The following is a 14,061-nucleotide window of genomic DNA, read 5'->3' as shown; positions in this document are numbered from 1 at the left end:
TGTGTTTTGCTGTGTAATGTTTAAATTCTTATTATCAGCAGTATCTTAGTGAGATGCTCAAAGGGATGATTAAAAATCCATTGTGCCAGTATAAGTCTTCTAAAAGTATTTCTGAAATATTTACCCAATTAAGTTGGTATTTACCTGGCTAATATCATATGTTATGTGTGGTCACTGTTTTCCACAGAGTTATTCTTGTCAGTAGACTTACCAGAGATTTCTCGTGGGCGTTATGAGGCTCTCCCTCATCTTCCCACTGATTCATAAAGTGTTGCTGTGGGTGCTTGGTAATGGCAACATCAATTCCCTGTCAAGTGACAGTAACAGGTTATTATATTAAACAAAGTTGTAATTGTCTGTTCCCTGGACACGTTGATTCAACTGTGCAAAGGGAAGTGTGGGGAAGTCATGGTTTGTGCCCCTCTTCTCGTAGATGTGCTGGTCTAGCAGTAGCATCTGTGGAGCGTGACAGGCATGGCACAGACATAGGGCTTTGAAGTTTTACAGTTATCTTGAAAGCAGAGGCATACTTCAGGAAACAACAGTGTCTCTGAGATAACGAAAAAAGGTGTTCAGACCTATCTGCTCAACTGAAGGCTCCTTTTCCACAGGCTGTTAGGCTGTGTTGTTTTCCTGTGTCTCTCCAGCTATGCTTGGAGGAGATATTTTATAGAACCTTTGTAGAAGGGAAGACTGGACTTCTGGCATCTTAATGCAAATTAATTCATGTGCCTATGTCCTTGATCATTTTGGTGATTTTGGTGTGGTGCATTCTATTCATTTTATATAAAGTCTCTTATGCTGAATGCGAAGTATATAAATGTAGAAGTTCTTACTACAATGGAAGTATATTTCAAGTATATTTCTTCGAAGGAGAAATATTCCTATTCCTGTCAAGTAGATAAACCTACTGGTTGCTATTCTTTGCTGATTTGACAACTTTAACTTGTATGTTTGTTTCACCTGTTGTCTCTTTGTAGGAACTTGAACGTGTTACATCTTTGCAGAACAGCCTTCAGTTAGCAGCTGTTACTTGTGCAGATGGAAGAAGGTATCTTCCTTAATGCCAGAAACTGAAAGGGAAAAAGGGATTTAAGAAGACATTTGTAAACCCAAGAAGTTGCTTATTATTAATATTTCCATGTATGTGCTGAATAGCAGTTCAAAGTACTAAACCAAATGCCAGTTACTTTCTGTCTTGCAGCTTTTGCTGTAATGGGGGATTCTGTTTAAACAGACACCTTCAGAGTTGTATCACTGATCCACAGACAAATTCTGCTGAAGGGATAACATATCTTACTGGTCTGTTGGTATTATCTCAATTTCAGCATTTTCCTAACAGTGCTGACTGTTGTTTTGTACATATTTTTTAGCATATATGCTGATGTACATGGCAGCATTTATTTAAAGTAAGCCTTACTTTATATGTTACTGAAGTTTATTGTGTTAATTGTTAATTTACACAGGCACCTGAATATTGCAAAGGAAGGCTTCACACAAACCAGTTTGGGACTTCTTGCAGATCAAAGGAAAAGACAGTTGCTTATTGGACTACTGAAGTCTCTGAGGACAATAAAAACACTAGTATGTACAGGTTTTTTCTTTTTAGTCAAAGCAAAATAGTTTTTCTTCATTTCTTTGTAATTATCAATACTTTCTTTATCTTTTCAGCAAAGAACTGATGTGCGTTTAAGTGAGATGCTGGAGGTAAGTCTCTACCAGACTACTGTATCTTGAAGCTATTCATCTTCTATTAGTCCTCTTAATTTTGTCTCTTCTTTGGTCATCTTATGAACAGGATATGATGGCTCTTTGTGGTGAAATAGTGTATTTCTTGTTATTTAGTGGCTTACCTTATTAACAGTGAGTCATATAAAACATTGCAGCACACAGGCTGTGACACTGAATATTCTGCTGATAAGGGGGATATGTGCTACCTAAAATGTACAAGATACTATGCAGGTTGAAAATAAGATCTTGTCTGTAGGTGTTTAAATTATATGAATGTCAGCTTGACAAGTTTAATGATGGCTATATTTTAATAATATCATGTAGAAATTTTGACTTGTAGATTGCTGAATATTCATAGCTGGTGTCAGATCAGATGGAATATCATTATGATAATCACTAGTTATTCAATTTAGAGATGGAATCTTACTAGTTTTAACTCTTAAGAGTCTTAAATCCCATCTTGGGTAGCATACATTGTCTCTCTGTTACTCTTTACCGAGCAAGATATCTTAATTCACCTGAGGTTGCATCAACATTATCTTCAGCTCACCAAGCCCTGTGCACTTATTAGCTTGTTATTTCTGTGCTGTATTGTATTGCACAGGAGATGAGATGTCACTGTCTGTGTGTAGGAGCTGTCCTGAGATAAAAGTGTGGCTGTTGCACCTGCGCACGGACCCGAATGCCAGGTTGCCATAATTTTGCCTATGATTTTTAAGTATTAACTGCTGAAAGCATGCTTTCTGGCTAGCTGAAATTCTAGAGCTGTGTTCACTCTCTGCTCACAAAGATGGTATTCCAGATATTAGCTATTTTATTGTTTGTACTCTGAGAAGCAGTTAGTAGCTTGGAGGATATCCAAGGGCTAGTAGTGGCTGCTCAGAGAGGAGCACGTAGGTAGGATTCCCAATGAAAAAGACTGGACAGAGGAGGCTGAGACACATCTGGAATATATTAGAAATATACATAGTGAAGGTAGGCTTTCTGAACTGGGAGCATGGAACTTTACAGCTCTGGTAGACTTAATGGAGAAAGTTCTGGGTTTACAATAGAGAAAGATGCAAAGAGCTGTAATTGCAGCAATCAGTTTAAGCTGGAGCACTGTTTTGATATCATCTAATGGATCAAGTGATTTTTCTTTGCATTCTTTTTATTTATTTATTTATCTATCTATCTATTTATTTATTTATTTATTTTGCAGCAAAACTTGGTCTATGCTTTAATGCTGCCATTAAAGCAGTTTCATTTCAGAAATTCCTTAATGGTAATAGCTAAATATAAATTGCCCTTGTTCTTTTGATCTTCAGTTAATGCATCTGAAAATTCAGTAACAGCTTTGCGTTTGAGCTCTGTGAAGCACATAACATAATAGATATAATTGGGCAAAAAACAAACAGGAAAGCTTTTAGATACTGAAGAGGATTTTCCTTCCTCCAAGACTCTGGTCTCAGATATAATAGAAGACCAAAACAGACAATTATAATTATAGCCAATTATTAATTAAAGCCATGACACTGTTGCCAAGATCTCTGGGTTGTACATTCTTGTGTGTGTGGACTTCTGTTGTGAACGAGTTGTATAAAATTCATGTTTCATTAGTTCTTGAATGTATCAAACTAAATAGAAACTGTTTATTTTGCATAATACTGGAGTGTCTCTCATGTGTCTTTGTTGGTTTTGTAGGCTGCAGCCTACTAGTGCTTGAATTTACCTCTTTCCCTGCTCATAGATTATGTTGTATTAACAGTGGTTTGAAAATTAAATGGGAAATTGTTAGTTGTTTATTCATAAGAGCTTTCTGATACATTTTCTTTATATCTGTAGGTGAACAAGCAAGTCATTTGCATAAAACACAATAGGTGCAGTATTTTTATATGTTGCTAACACCTGATGTTGCCTGCTTATAATTCAGATTGGCTTGCACATTAATTTTTACAATAGCCCCTCAATAGATTCCTGAAACTTCATACTGTACAAATGAAAGAGGTGAAATATTTTTGGTCTTTGTGTTTATACATGAGCTTGTAAGCAAATGAGTGTTGTGATATTTGCTTCAAAAGCCAAATTAGCTTTCTGTTCCTTTTTATCCCAAGGAAGAGGACTATCCAGGAGCTATTCAACTGTGTTTGGAATGCCAGAAAGCTGCCAGCACTTTCAAACACTACAGTTGTATAAGGTGAGGTGACATTGTGCTGTTCTCACCTTCTGGATAATGTTTGTAAATGATATCAAGTGGAGATGATTATTTCTCTTTCTCTAAAGCAGTTTTGAGTTAAATTTATATTTCTTAGAAGACAAGATGAGGGATTTATAAAAGTATAAAGACCCCACTGAGGGGGGTCTTTATACCACTACTAACAAATCACTACTAACACTCTATAACCTCTGCCTGGTCTGTGTCATTGTTTTGTAACTAATGTACAGTGTTGGCAGGTAGAATTTTGGCTGAGTTAAGACTGAGCTACAGCTTGCAGGCTAGCTAATTTTTTAATAAGGAAGCTTATAATCTGGAATTAATTAACCTTCAGCAAGATGATTTTGGATGGGCAACTTACCCTGATTCTTGCTGGTGAAGTTAGCTAATGTACAGTTCCATGCTCTTAAGGTGAAATTGATTTCAGAACTGAAACTAATCAGTATGTCTACAGTTCCTAGTTTAGAAATACTTCCTTTTTGTTTTTAATGGAATAAAAAAAAAATAATTGAGTTAACATCAGGTTAAGTCATAAAAAAAATTCAATGAAAGAGTAAAATACATTGATTTTTGATGTTTCATTGATTAAAAAATAATTAGATTAAGTGGTTTTTTTTTTCGGTGATATTTTAGATTTTTAACATTATGGTTAAAATTGTGACATTGTTTGAGCTCCTGTCAGAATGCTGCTTGACATAGCAGGACCAAAATCTTTGAATGCATAACAGTTTGCATCCCTCTGTTCTATAAATGTATGGTTGTTGCAACTTCAGAGTAATTACGCATAATGATTGATTTTAGATTGAGTTTGCTTTTGAGGTGTGGTTGTTCAAGGCCCTGCCTATATCAGGGTTTTGGAACTAGATGATCGTAAAGGGCCCTTCCAACCCAAAACTTTCTATGAGTCCATGATTCTAAGAATCTAGGGAAGAAAAAAATAGTTTGAGATTAGAAATCCTGCCCAGAAATAAGCATTTTCATTTTGAAAAACTCTTTCCTGTTTAGTTCCATAAAACTTGTGGATATAGGTTGACTATGCAGTCAACATTTGCTTACATTATACAAGTTTTATTTAAAAATATTAGTCCATCTTCTGTTTTCTGGTTGTTGATGAGTTTTGATGGGAGTAAACTCCCTTGAAAAACACTTAGAAAAATGGGGTGTCAGCTAATAGGACTGCTCTATCTGTTGCATTTGTGTCTGAGCATTACTTCCGTTATGTCACAGTATATGTACTTTCTAGAAATGTCCTGGTTCAGATTTGGATGAATGGCGATGCAAAAAGGAGTCTTAATACGTGGTATCGGTGAGGAACAGGAGGTGGTTTAACCTTGTTTGCGTTTCATGTAGTGCAACATCTTTTGCATTCCTCCCTCTGTTTCTCTTCCAAAAGAAAGGATATAAATACATCATTCTAGAATGGTTCAGATCTTGGGATGTTTGCTGGGATTTGTGACATTAGGGTTCTGATCTGACCAGTCTTCCTGTGTTGGCAGATGATTGCAAACAGAGGCTTACCTCATGTTACCAGTGAGGCTTAATAGAAACAAGGAATTAATTTTTGTAAGGAACTGTGCTGGTATACAGCTGAAATTTGTCAGATGTGGGCAAATGCAGCAAGTGGGGGATTGGTTTCAGGTGCTCAAGAATTTTTTCAGCCCTACAGTGCAGTTATCATAGGCCTTAGGAAAAGATACAGAGCATGGATGTAATGTTGCCTTAAGTTAAGTAAGATCTTATCCATTAAAACTCTGTGCTTTTTGCCCTGGAGAGGATATTCTGCCTATTTCTTTTTCCTGAACCTCCCATACAAAAACATATTCACCACTTTTTGTGTCTTATTTTTTTTTTCAGCTGGTGTTCCAAATTTTTAGAAGTGAATTTTTGGAAAGGAGCAGTTATTCCCTCCTTGCCCAAAATGTATAGGGCACAAGTTTCTTTGGGTTTAGAAGTATCTTTGAATGCTTGCATAAATCCCAGCAGAATGTCTTTGAACAGTTGCATTATAAACTTAGGAAAATGTACTTCTGTAACAGGTGATTTTACTTGAAGTGTTAAGAAAACCACACTGTTGTTACAATCAGTAGTTTGATTTTAAACTTTTTTCTTTCATTAATAGCGAGTTGAATTCAAAACTGCAAGATACTTTGGAACAAATAGAGGTAAGAGTGAATATGTTGTTTAGTATGTATTAGTAGTTAACTTCTAGATATTAGCATATTTAGAATTAAATATTTCTAAAGCACTGCCATTAGCAATTACTGAATGTGCATATTTTTTCAAGTATGGTCATTGTGATGTTATAGTTGTTGCTATTCCTGTAGCCTATTGTGCTGAAATATACGTAAGTGCTTCATAATATGGTATTAAATTTATGTGCTCACCTTGCAAATTGTGCCAAAATTAAGTGGTAAAGCAATCTAATAAAATAGACAGCTAATATTTGAAGTACTAGAGCAAAGATATGCTCCGTGTGTGATAAAGATGCGCAATGGTTTACTGCTGTGAATTTAGTCCTAAACACTTGTGAAAAGTAACTGTGAGCAGCGTGCCAATAATAGGTTTGGATAAACTACATGAGAAATGAGTTCCATTGCAGATTTTAGAGGTCAACAAACTCGAAGCTGCTGGACAGGGCCAGTGCTCAGCCAAAGCAAATAAGACTTGAATGACTGGCGCAGATATGACTAAGAAGATTAGCTGAAGGTGTAGAAGTATATAGAGACTAAAGAATCCTGTGGTTTCTCTTTGCAAGAGCAAACTATGTTGCAATACCCTTAATTGATGAGAATTTTGAAGTCAGGAAGTGTTAAATCTGTTTAAAATATTGCAATTTGAGAGTAAGAAGTCTATAATTGAATTGTTTGAGCTGAAACACTTATGGAACGTTTTCATTTCTTTATGTCAGTACTAGGTGTTTCTTAGAAGTGGTGGTAGACCAAGTTAGAAATTCCAGCTCTCCCATATTGGGTTGCTAGACCTTTATGAGATAACATACTTCTCGCTGTACTTGTTTTTGTAGACGGTGGAGCCATTTATGTGGCAGAAGCTTCAGACTGAAGTGGTGCAGGTGGCAATAAATAAATAACATTTTAGCACCTAATAATAAATAGCCCAGTCTTGTCTGTTTTACATGTGTAGTTATCAGCAATTATTACACTTATTTTCCTCATTTGTTTTTTAAATGATATACACAGCTTGTTTATATTAGGTTTTAACACGTTGTTTTGCCCTTTTTTAAATAGGAACAATTGGATGTAGCGCTCTCCAAGATATGTAAGAACTTTGATATCAATCATTATACAAAGGTTCAGCAGGCTTACAGGCTGCTTGGGAAAACACAGGTTAGTATTTGCGTTCTAAGTTGTGAAGACTGTTAGTGTAACAGTGTGAATATCTGAGTACTGTGATGGAAATTTCTTTTCCTAGTTCTAATCAGTCTTGCTGTGTATATTTACAAAGGCTCAGTTATATTAATGGTGATGTCTGAAGGTAAACCTAGCAACACTGTAACATGTAGGTATTGGGACATGGTATAACTAATAATTCCATATTTTACCTCCTTATGTGATGATTTATGCATTATTAATTATACCTGGACATTTATATTCTGAACTGTGTACAGCCTGCACCTTGTATGTATGCATTACCATTTTATATTGTACTTGAATGTAATGGAAATGAAGACGTGAGATTTTTTTTTTTTTGGCAACAAGAAATGAAATAAGGTATGAGAGGAGGAAGCCCTGCAGGCAATTCTATCATTGATCAGTTTTCATAACACAGTGACATTAAACGTGGTGGTGCCAGTGTAGCAGTGACATGTCAGCTTAGAGACGAGATTCCCCCAGGAAGCATTAGCTGCTGACAGTCACATCAGAGTGTCTGTCTCCTGCTAAAGGCAGAACAAGAACTCCATTCTGTTATGTGGTTGGTTTCTTTTTTCCTTTTTTAAAGCTTATTCCCAATATTCGGGACAAGGTCTGACATTAGGATGCCTCTTTTGTTTTTTTTCTTCAAAACTGTTCATTTATTTACCTTTCTAATTAGAACCCTTCTAGCAAAGTTGGGTTCTTTCTGTGATAACAGTATAGTTTTGCAATATAATAGAAATTAATTTATTTTCCCCTTCTTTTGACAATGTGCAGAATTGTTGGAATGCCTAAAGACTGCAACTTTAAGTTAAGGAGAGAAGATTAGTCAGACTTTTCCTTTGTCAGTGCTCTGTATTCAGTTTCTTTCTTTACAGAATGAGAAGCTTTAAAAGGAGACATAATGCATTCACTGCTCCAGTTTAGTGCATGGTATGCAGAGAAGGGCAGATTAATTGGAGAGGAATGAAGTTTCTGAGCAAAACGTAGGAGCAATATTATTTGTTGCTGTACAGTTTTGCCTGCTTTGTTTTTATGGTTGGATAAATTTGTTTTGATTATTTCTTAGCATTGACAAAATGTGTGTTTTGAAATTTTCCTGAAAACAATTTAGTTGCTTCATAGGAATCCCTTCTGTTTTGACCTCTCTTCATGAAACAAAGCACCAGGAATCTTCAGTATATTCAATACTTCTCATGTTTTCAGTGGTCGTTTTATTTTCTTGGACTAATTCAATTTAGGACTATCTGCAAAAGAGTGCTTGTTTGTGATCAGATAGAAGCAGAATTGCTTATTGCTTCCTGTGTCACTAAAGAGCTCAATTCTGGTCAGTAGCTAAGAATGTCAGGTAGCAAGTATCAAAACTGAACATTTTCAAATTCACAGGATCTGTTATCTTCCATTCTGGCATGTAAAATAGTTTTTTCATCAGTTCTGTCATGCCATATATAATGATTATTAGCATATCTTGTAACAGCAAGAAAATTCAGACAAAAACTGTAGTTAGAGATCTCTGCCTTATGATAAACTGAATTTTCTAATTCGACTTTTTCGCTTTTCCTTTTCTTTCAGACAGCAATGGACCAATTACACATGCACTTCACTCAAGCTATTCACAATACTGTGTTTCAAGTAGTTCTTGGATATGTGGAGCTTTGTGCAGGAAACACAGACACCAAGTTTCAGAAGTTACAATACAAAGATCTCTGTACAGTATGTAATTTTTGCATAAATATGTACTTTTTAATCTGAAATTTTCCTGTGTTGTAAGTATCCCATGTCTAAGTAAGTACTTAGTTATAATAGCTGTGGGATTATTTTAATAGTTTCTTAATACAAATCATAACCTAATTAAGAGGTTGTTTATTTTGAACTTAATGGACTTGATGTTGATTTTGATGGTATTAAATCTTAGTAGCTTGGTATTAATATACACATCATCAAAATAAATGCAAGGAAGTAAATGTTAGCCTCCAACTTGTATCCTATCACTTCAAAATTCCCATGTCTTCTTTATAGCAAGTAAGACAGTTGTGACCTTGCATTTCCCACTCTGATGAGCAATTTTACTCTCTTTTCTTTATGTAGAAACATGTTTAAATAAGTAGCTTTACATGAAAATTTAATTTTAGAAATTTCTGCTGCATACTTAACACTTTGACGGATTTGATGCTTTTCACCTAATGAATATCTTAAATCACAATTGGTTCTTTGGAAGAGAGTGTCTCAGGGATATAAGACAGCTGTCACCTATGTTACCTGGTTTTAACTGCTTGATTTACACAGCACTCAGTCCAATGGGTCATCAGCCTGGATGGCTACTATGTAATGCTGAAGTCTAAATACATTGTTGAACTGAAGCAGTGAAATGAAGCAATGCGTGTTTATTGCAGGGATAGCTTCAGCTTTCTGTGATGATCAGACATCCTCATCATTAGACAGTACAGCTTCACTTCTGTCTTTGCTTTGCTGTTCCATGAATGTAATAAGGGTGACTATATCAGTCAATTCAAAAAAAGGCACTAAGAAATCAACTTTGCACTTTTAGACAATGTTTGATCAGCTGACTAACATCAGGCATTTGTCAACTCTCCAATACTGTGATATAAATCAAGGACTGTAACTGTTTGAATATGTCTGCCTAGTTTATTTTACTTCTGCAAATGATGAATGTGATTGGTAACAGTTTCACAATATTATTATTTGTTGTAGCATATTACATCAGACAGCTACATTCCATGCCTTGCTGATCTCTGCAAAGCCCTTTGGGAAGTCATGCTCAGCTATTACAGAACGATGCAGTGGCATGAGAATCACGATCAAGATCAAGAGGGAGCAGCTGTAACTTCTGGTAAGAAATAATTCTGGAAATAAAACTACTGATACTTTTCTCGTGCTCAATTAATTGCTCTGGGGAAGATTTAGATTAGACCTGAGGAAGCATTTTTTTCTCTGAAAGAGTGGTCAGGCACTGGAATGGCCTGCCTAGGGAGATGGTTGAGGCACCATCCCTAGTGCTGTTCAAGAAGCGTTTAGATGAGGTGCTAAAGGACTTGATTTAGTAGTTGGGTAGGGATAGTGATAGGAGGATGGTTGGACTAGATGATCTTGTAGGTCCTTTCCAACCTTATGAACCTATGAACCTTTTTAGATACCTTTGTGGTCTTGGCCCATTGCCCTTCAGCACTATCATTCACACTGTGCAGTAAGGACTTAAATACTCACTGAATTTTTGTAGTCTGCAGTGTAACCTCTTTTTAAATGAATATGAGCGTGTGCCATTACTAAGTTATAAACAGTTTCACTTCAAACAGTATTTGTTGTTTGCTCAGAAGTCAGCTGTGGTGGATGAATACAAAATCTGCGGAGTTTTTTCTTTAATATGGGATTGGCTTGTAATTTCGGATTTTTCTCATCAGTGTTGAAATCTTCAGTGCAGATTAAACTTAGTAGATTGGAATACTAGACTGTGTACTAGGAAAAGGAGCTGAATAAATCTGTCATAAGTAGCAGTTGTATTTTTCAGGAAAAGTAATTTCTTAAATGATGATTGTTATCTGTACTATTGAAACTTATTGTAAGGTAGAGTCATAATTTACACTCTTGATGCCCTCACAGGAGAAGGCAATAGTTTTGTCATACAGCAGTATTATTCTGCTTTTGTGTTATTGTTGTTCCAGTTTATGATTTTAGGGTACATTTTGCTGGACATATTTTAAATTAATATAAAATACCTAAGCACAGACTTTTTCTATTTCTCCACCAACCAGAGATGCTTCTTTCTAGCAGAGTGTGACATTTACAGTATTGAGATTTGTCTTTCAGATCTGCACATAGAAAAAACAATGTCAGAGGGCAAGGAGTATAGGCTGCTTCTGCAGTTACTTTTCCTTGCCTGGTTTACATAAAACTTGTATCCTTTACTTTAGACTGTGAGTGAAGAGAAGAAACTAAATTGGAAATGGAAGTGAAGAACAAGTGTTGGAAGACTGTGCTTGTGCTTCCTAGAGTGCATTTGTAATTCAGCATTCCTATCAAAAATTGGATTTATTACAGATTTTAAGCCTTATAAAGAATAAAATTCAACTTCTTACTTCAGATATAGAAAGATACAAATATTTATAATGTAAATTGCAAGAAATGTAGTGAATCTGATGTGTATTTTTAAAAATATTTTTCAAATGAAACTTCTAAATATTTCGGAACTAAAATTCAGAGTTAAAATATTTCATTTTGAGATGCACTTTGTGAAGGTGCATTCTGGGATTTTGAATGAATTGCACGTTCTCAGTAATGTTTGCTTTAAAATATGTTCAGAAAAGCTCATCTCCTTCCTTTGTTTTGATTTTGTTGTCTTTGAAGTGTTAAATAAAGCAGATATTGCCAAGAGCTTATTACAAAGAAATGCTATTGTAGTAGACTACTTTTGCAGCTCCATGTGTAATTTTAAAAATAATTCCTCTTGGTACTCTGAAAGAAAGAAAATTATTTGCACTGAAAAACATTTTGAAAGAACTGTTAAGCATAATAAAGTTCCGTATTCAATCATGAGTCATTCTAAATGCATTGCTTTTAAAGGACGTTGTGGAGGATTTTGGTATGTTTACTACTAATTCACTAAATCTTCTGTCACTCAGTTTTTAAGTTGCTAAAGACTCTGTAGCATAGCTGTAATTACTGTACAGATAGAATATATTTGAGCTGCTGAATCACTTTTTCAAAAACCTCAGCAATGAGAAATCAAATCCCCTTTTGTATGCTAAGTATTATTTAATGTCCAAAGGATTATAAATATCTACCAAATGTCTGGTTTTTTTTGTTTGTTTTTCCTGAAAGCTGTTGCTAATGGTCTAATGGTTATTAAACCTGTACATGGTCTCATTTCATATTTATTGATTTATTAACTGTAACATATGCTCAAGCCAAAGAGATAAGTTTCTACAGAATGTGGTGCCATGTCAAACGGAACCCAGAAGGCAGTTCACTAAAATTTCACTGAATATTTTTCCTCAATTAAACCATATAGACTGGACCAGTAGAAGAAGTGGTCTGATGCATATTACCTGCATTAGCATACAGTGTTTTTATGTGCTCTATTTGTTTCTTTTCAGAAGTTTATAGCAATGGAGCTTTCCTGGAGTTTGCATAATGAGTGATATAATAAGGAAAAAAGTTTTGTTATGGGTGGAAAACTAGGGTACATTTCAAGGCTTTTGAAAATATCTGTGATACCTTCCATCTTCAGTTTCAGATGGCAGCAGTGTGGTTGGAACTGAGGAGAACAGTTTTGACCGCAGCTATGTGAAAAAGAAATTGGAACATGGGCTTTCACGAATATGGCAGGTATGTTTTTTAGTTATCTCAATCTTTATTTTGCCCCAGTAAAAATTAGTTATGCTAATCTTTTTAAAAGAGATTTTAAGTAATCTGCATAGAGCTAAGTATTATAAAAACTGTGGGCATAAAATTTCCGTGATTGTTACTATTTGGTCACACTACTTGTTTGGTTTCATAATATTCCTAGCTTGATTGCTGGATCATTTTAATACGTCATGAGACTCTGAACATGTGATTAAAAAACAATAATCCTTTCACATTGCAGAACAATAATACAAAGCTTGGCTTTTTCATGAGCTATAAAGTGTCTAGCATTAATCTTGAATTATTAAACTGATTACATCATTATTTAAGAAAATCAACAAGTAGTAATTAATGTTACAAAATATAGAGTTGTACATTCAGCCTCTAAAAGAAGCTGTAAGTGGAAACAATAAAAAAAGTGCTAATTAAACTGGCATCCCAGCATTCATCTTATTGTATTTAGTGTACTTATTGTATTTAGTGTATCGTACTCAGTGAACCTGGTATTTTGCATATAAATTTACCGAAGATCCATTCAATGGTTCTGAAATATTTGTGTTTTTGTAGGATGTTCAACTGAAAGTGAAAACATATCTTCTGGGAACAGATCTGTCTAACTTCAAATATGATGACTTCATATTTGTACTTGATGTTATCAGCAGGTATACTGATGTGTTATAAGGCCACTTACTACATGCAGACAAACTTGAACTCTGATTCAAAGACAGCACACAGTTAACTAAGGCTGATATTTACATTCTGATGCGAACTTCGATCCTATCTTCTGGTAGAGTTTGAATAGCACTTCCTCATTTTGAAGGAGTCTGAGTGCCAGCTTTGCTGCCTGCACCAAGGTTGTATTTGGGAGAGGTAGTATGAATTGCTTTGCTGCTCAAGTAGTTCTTAAGTGCAATAATATTTGGGTGTTGGACAGATTTAAGATTTCAGTAGTGTAGATTTGACAGTTCATACTTTAAAAACCTTTTAAAGGGCTTCTTGATAAAGAGCAGCAAAATGTTGCTGTACTGCTAGTCTGTACATTGCTGTGTCCTTCTGTTTTTGTAATAAAACAATGGATTCAGACTGTGAGCTGTACACTGGACGTTTCATTTTGATGATGGCTTGTTGCTACTGAGTATGGGATATTAAGATAGGATTTGGAGGGAAATGAGACATGGGGTTCTGTGAAATGATTGAAGAGTTTGCAGTGTAACATCTTATGAGCAAGGCTAGAAATTTGGATTGGAGCAGCAGTACTAATAAATCAGTAAATATTTCTAAACTTTGCTTTATTACTACAGGCTGATGCAAGTTGGAGAAGAATTCTGTGGCAGTAAGTCTGAAGTTTTGCAAGAATCTATCAGAAAACAAAGTGTTAACTATTTCAAAACATACCACAGGTAT

General features: G+C 35.2%; 1 protein-coding gene across 2 annotated transcripts in view; it reads left to right on the top strand.

The window, feature by feature from the left end:
- VPS50 (VPS50 subunit of EARP/GARPII complex) overlaps positions 1–14,061 on the top strand; it is a 62,924-nt gene that overhangs the window by 11,241 nt on the left and 37,622 nt on the right. For both annotated transcript variants that reach the window (XM_065731260.1, XM_065731259.1), the window contains exons 6-16: positions 981–1,051; positions 1,467–1,584; positions 1,672–1,707; positions 3,825–3,907; positions 6,045–6,087; positions 7,171–7,269; positions 8,869–9,009; positions 10,009–10,147; positions 12,542–12,639; positions 13,225–13,319; positions 13,959–14,057. In XM_065731260.1, coding sequence (XP_065587332.1) covers positions 981–1,051; positions 1,467–1,584; positions 1,672–1,707; positions 3,825–3,907; positions 6,045–6,087; positions 7,171–7,269; positions 8,869–9,009; positions 10,009–10,147; positions 12,542–12,639; positions 13,225–13,319; positions 13,959–14,057 — 1,022 coding nt within the window. The remainder of the gene's footprint in view (positions 1–980; positions 1,052–1,466; positions 1,585–1,671; positions 1,708–3,824; positions 3,908–6,044; positions 6,088–7,170; positions 7,270–8,868; positions 9,010–10,008; positions 10,148–12,541; positions 12,640–13,224; positions 13,320–13,958; positions 14,058–14,061) is intronic.

Source organism: Cyrtonyx montezumae, unplaced genomic scaffold (assembly GCF_038088225.1).
Source record: "Cyrtonyx montezumae isolate F1298 unplaced genomic scaffold, pur_monq_1.0 scaffold_14, whole genome shotgun sequence".
NCBI lineage: Eukaryota > Metazoa > Chordata > Aves > Galliformes > Odontophoridae > Cyrtonyx > Cyrtonyx montezumae.
The sequence above is the reverse complement of the archived record's forward strand: the minus strand, read 5'-3'. Positions and strand labels throughout refer to the sequence as shown.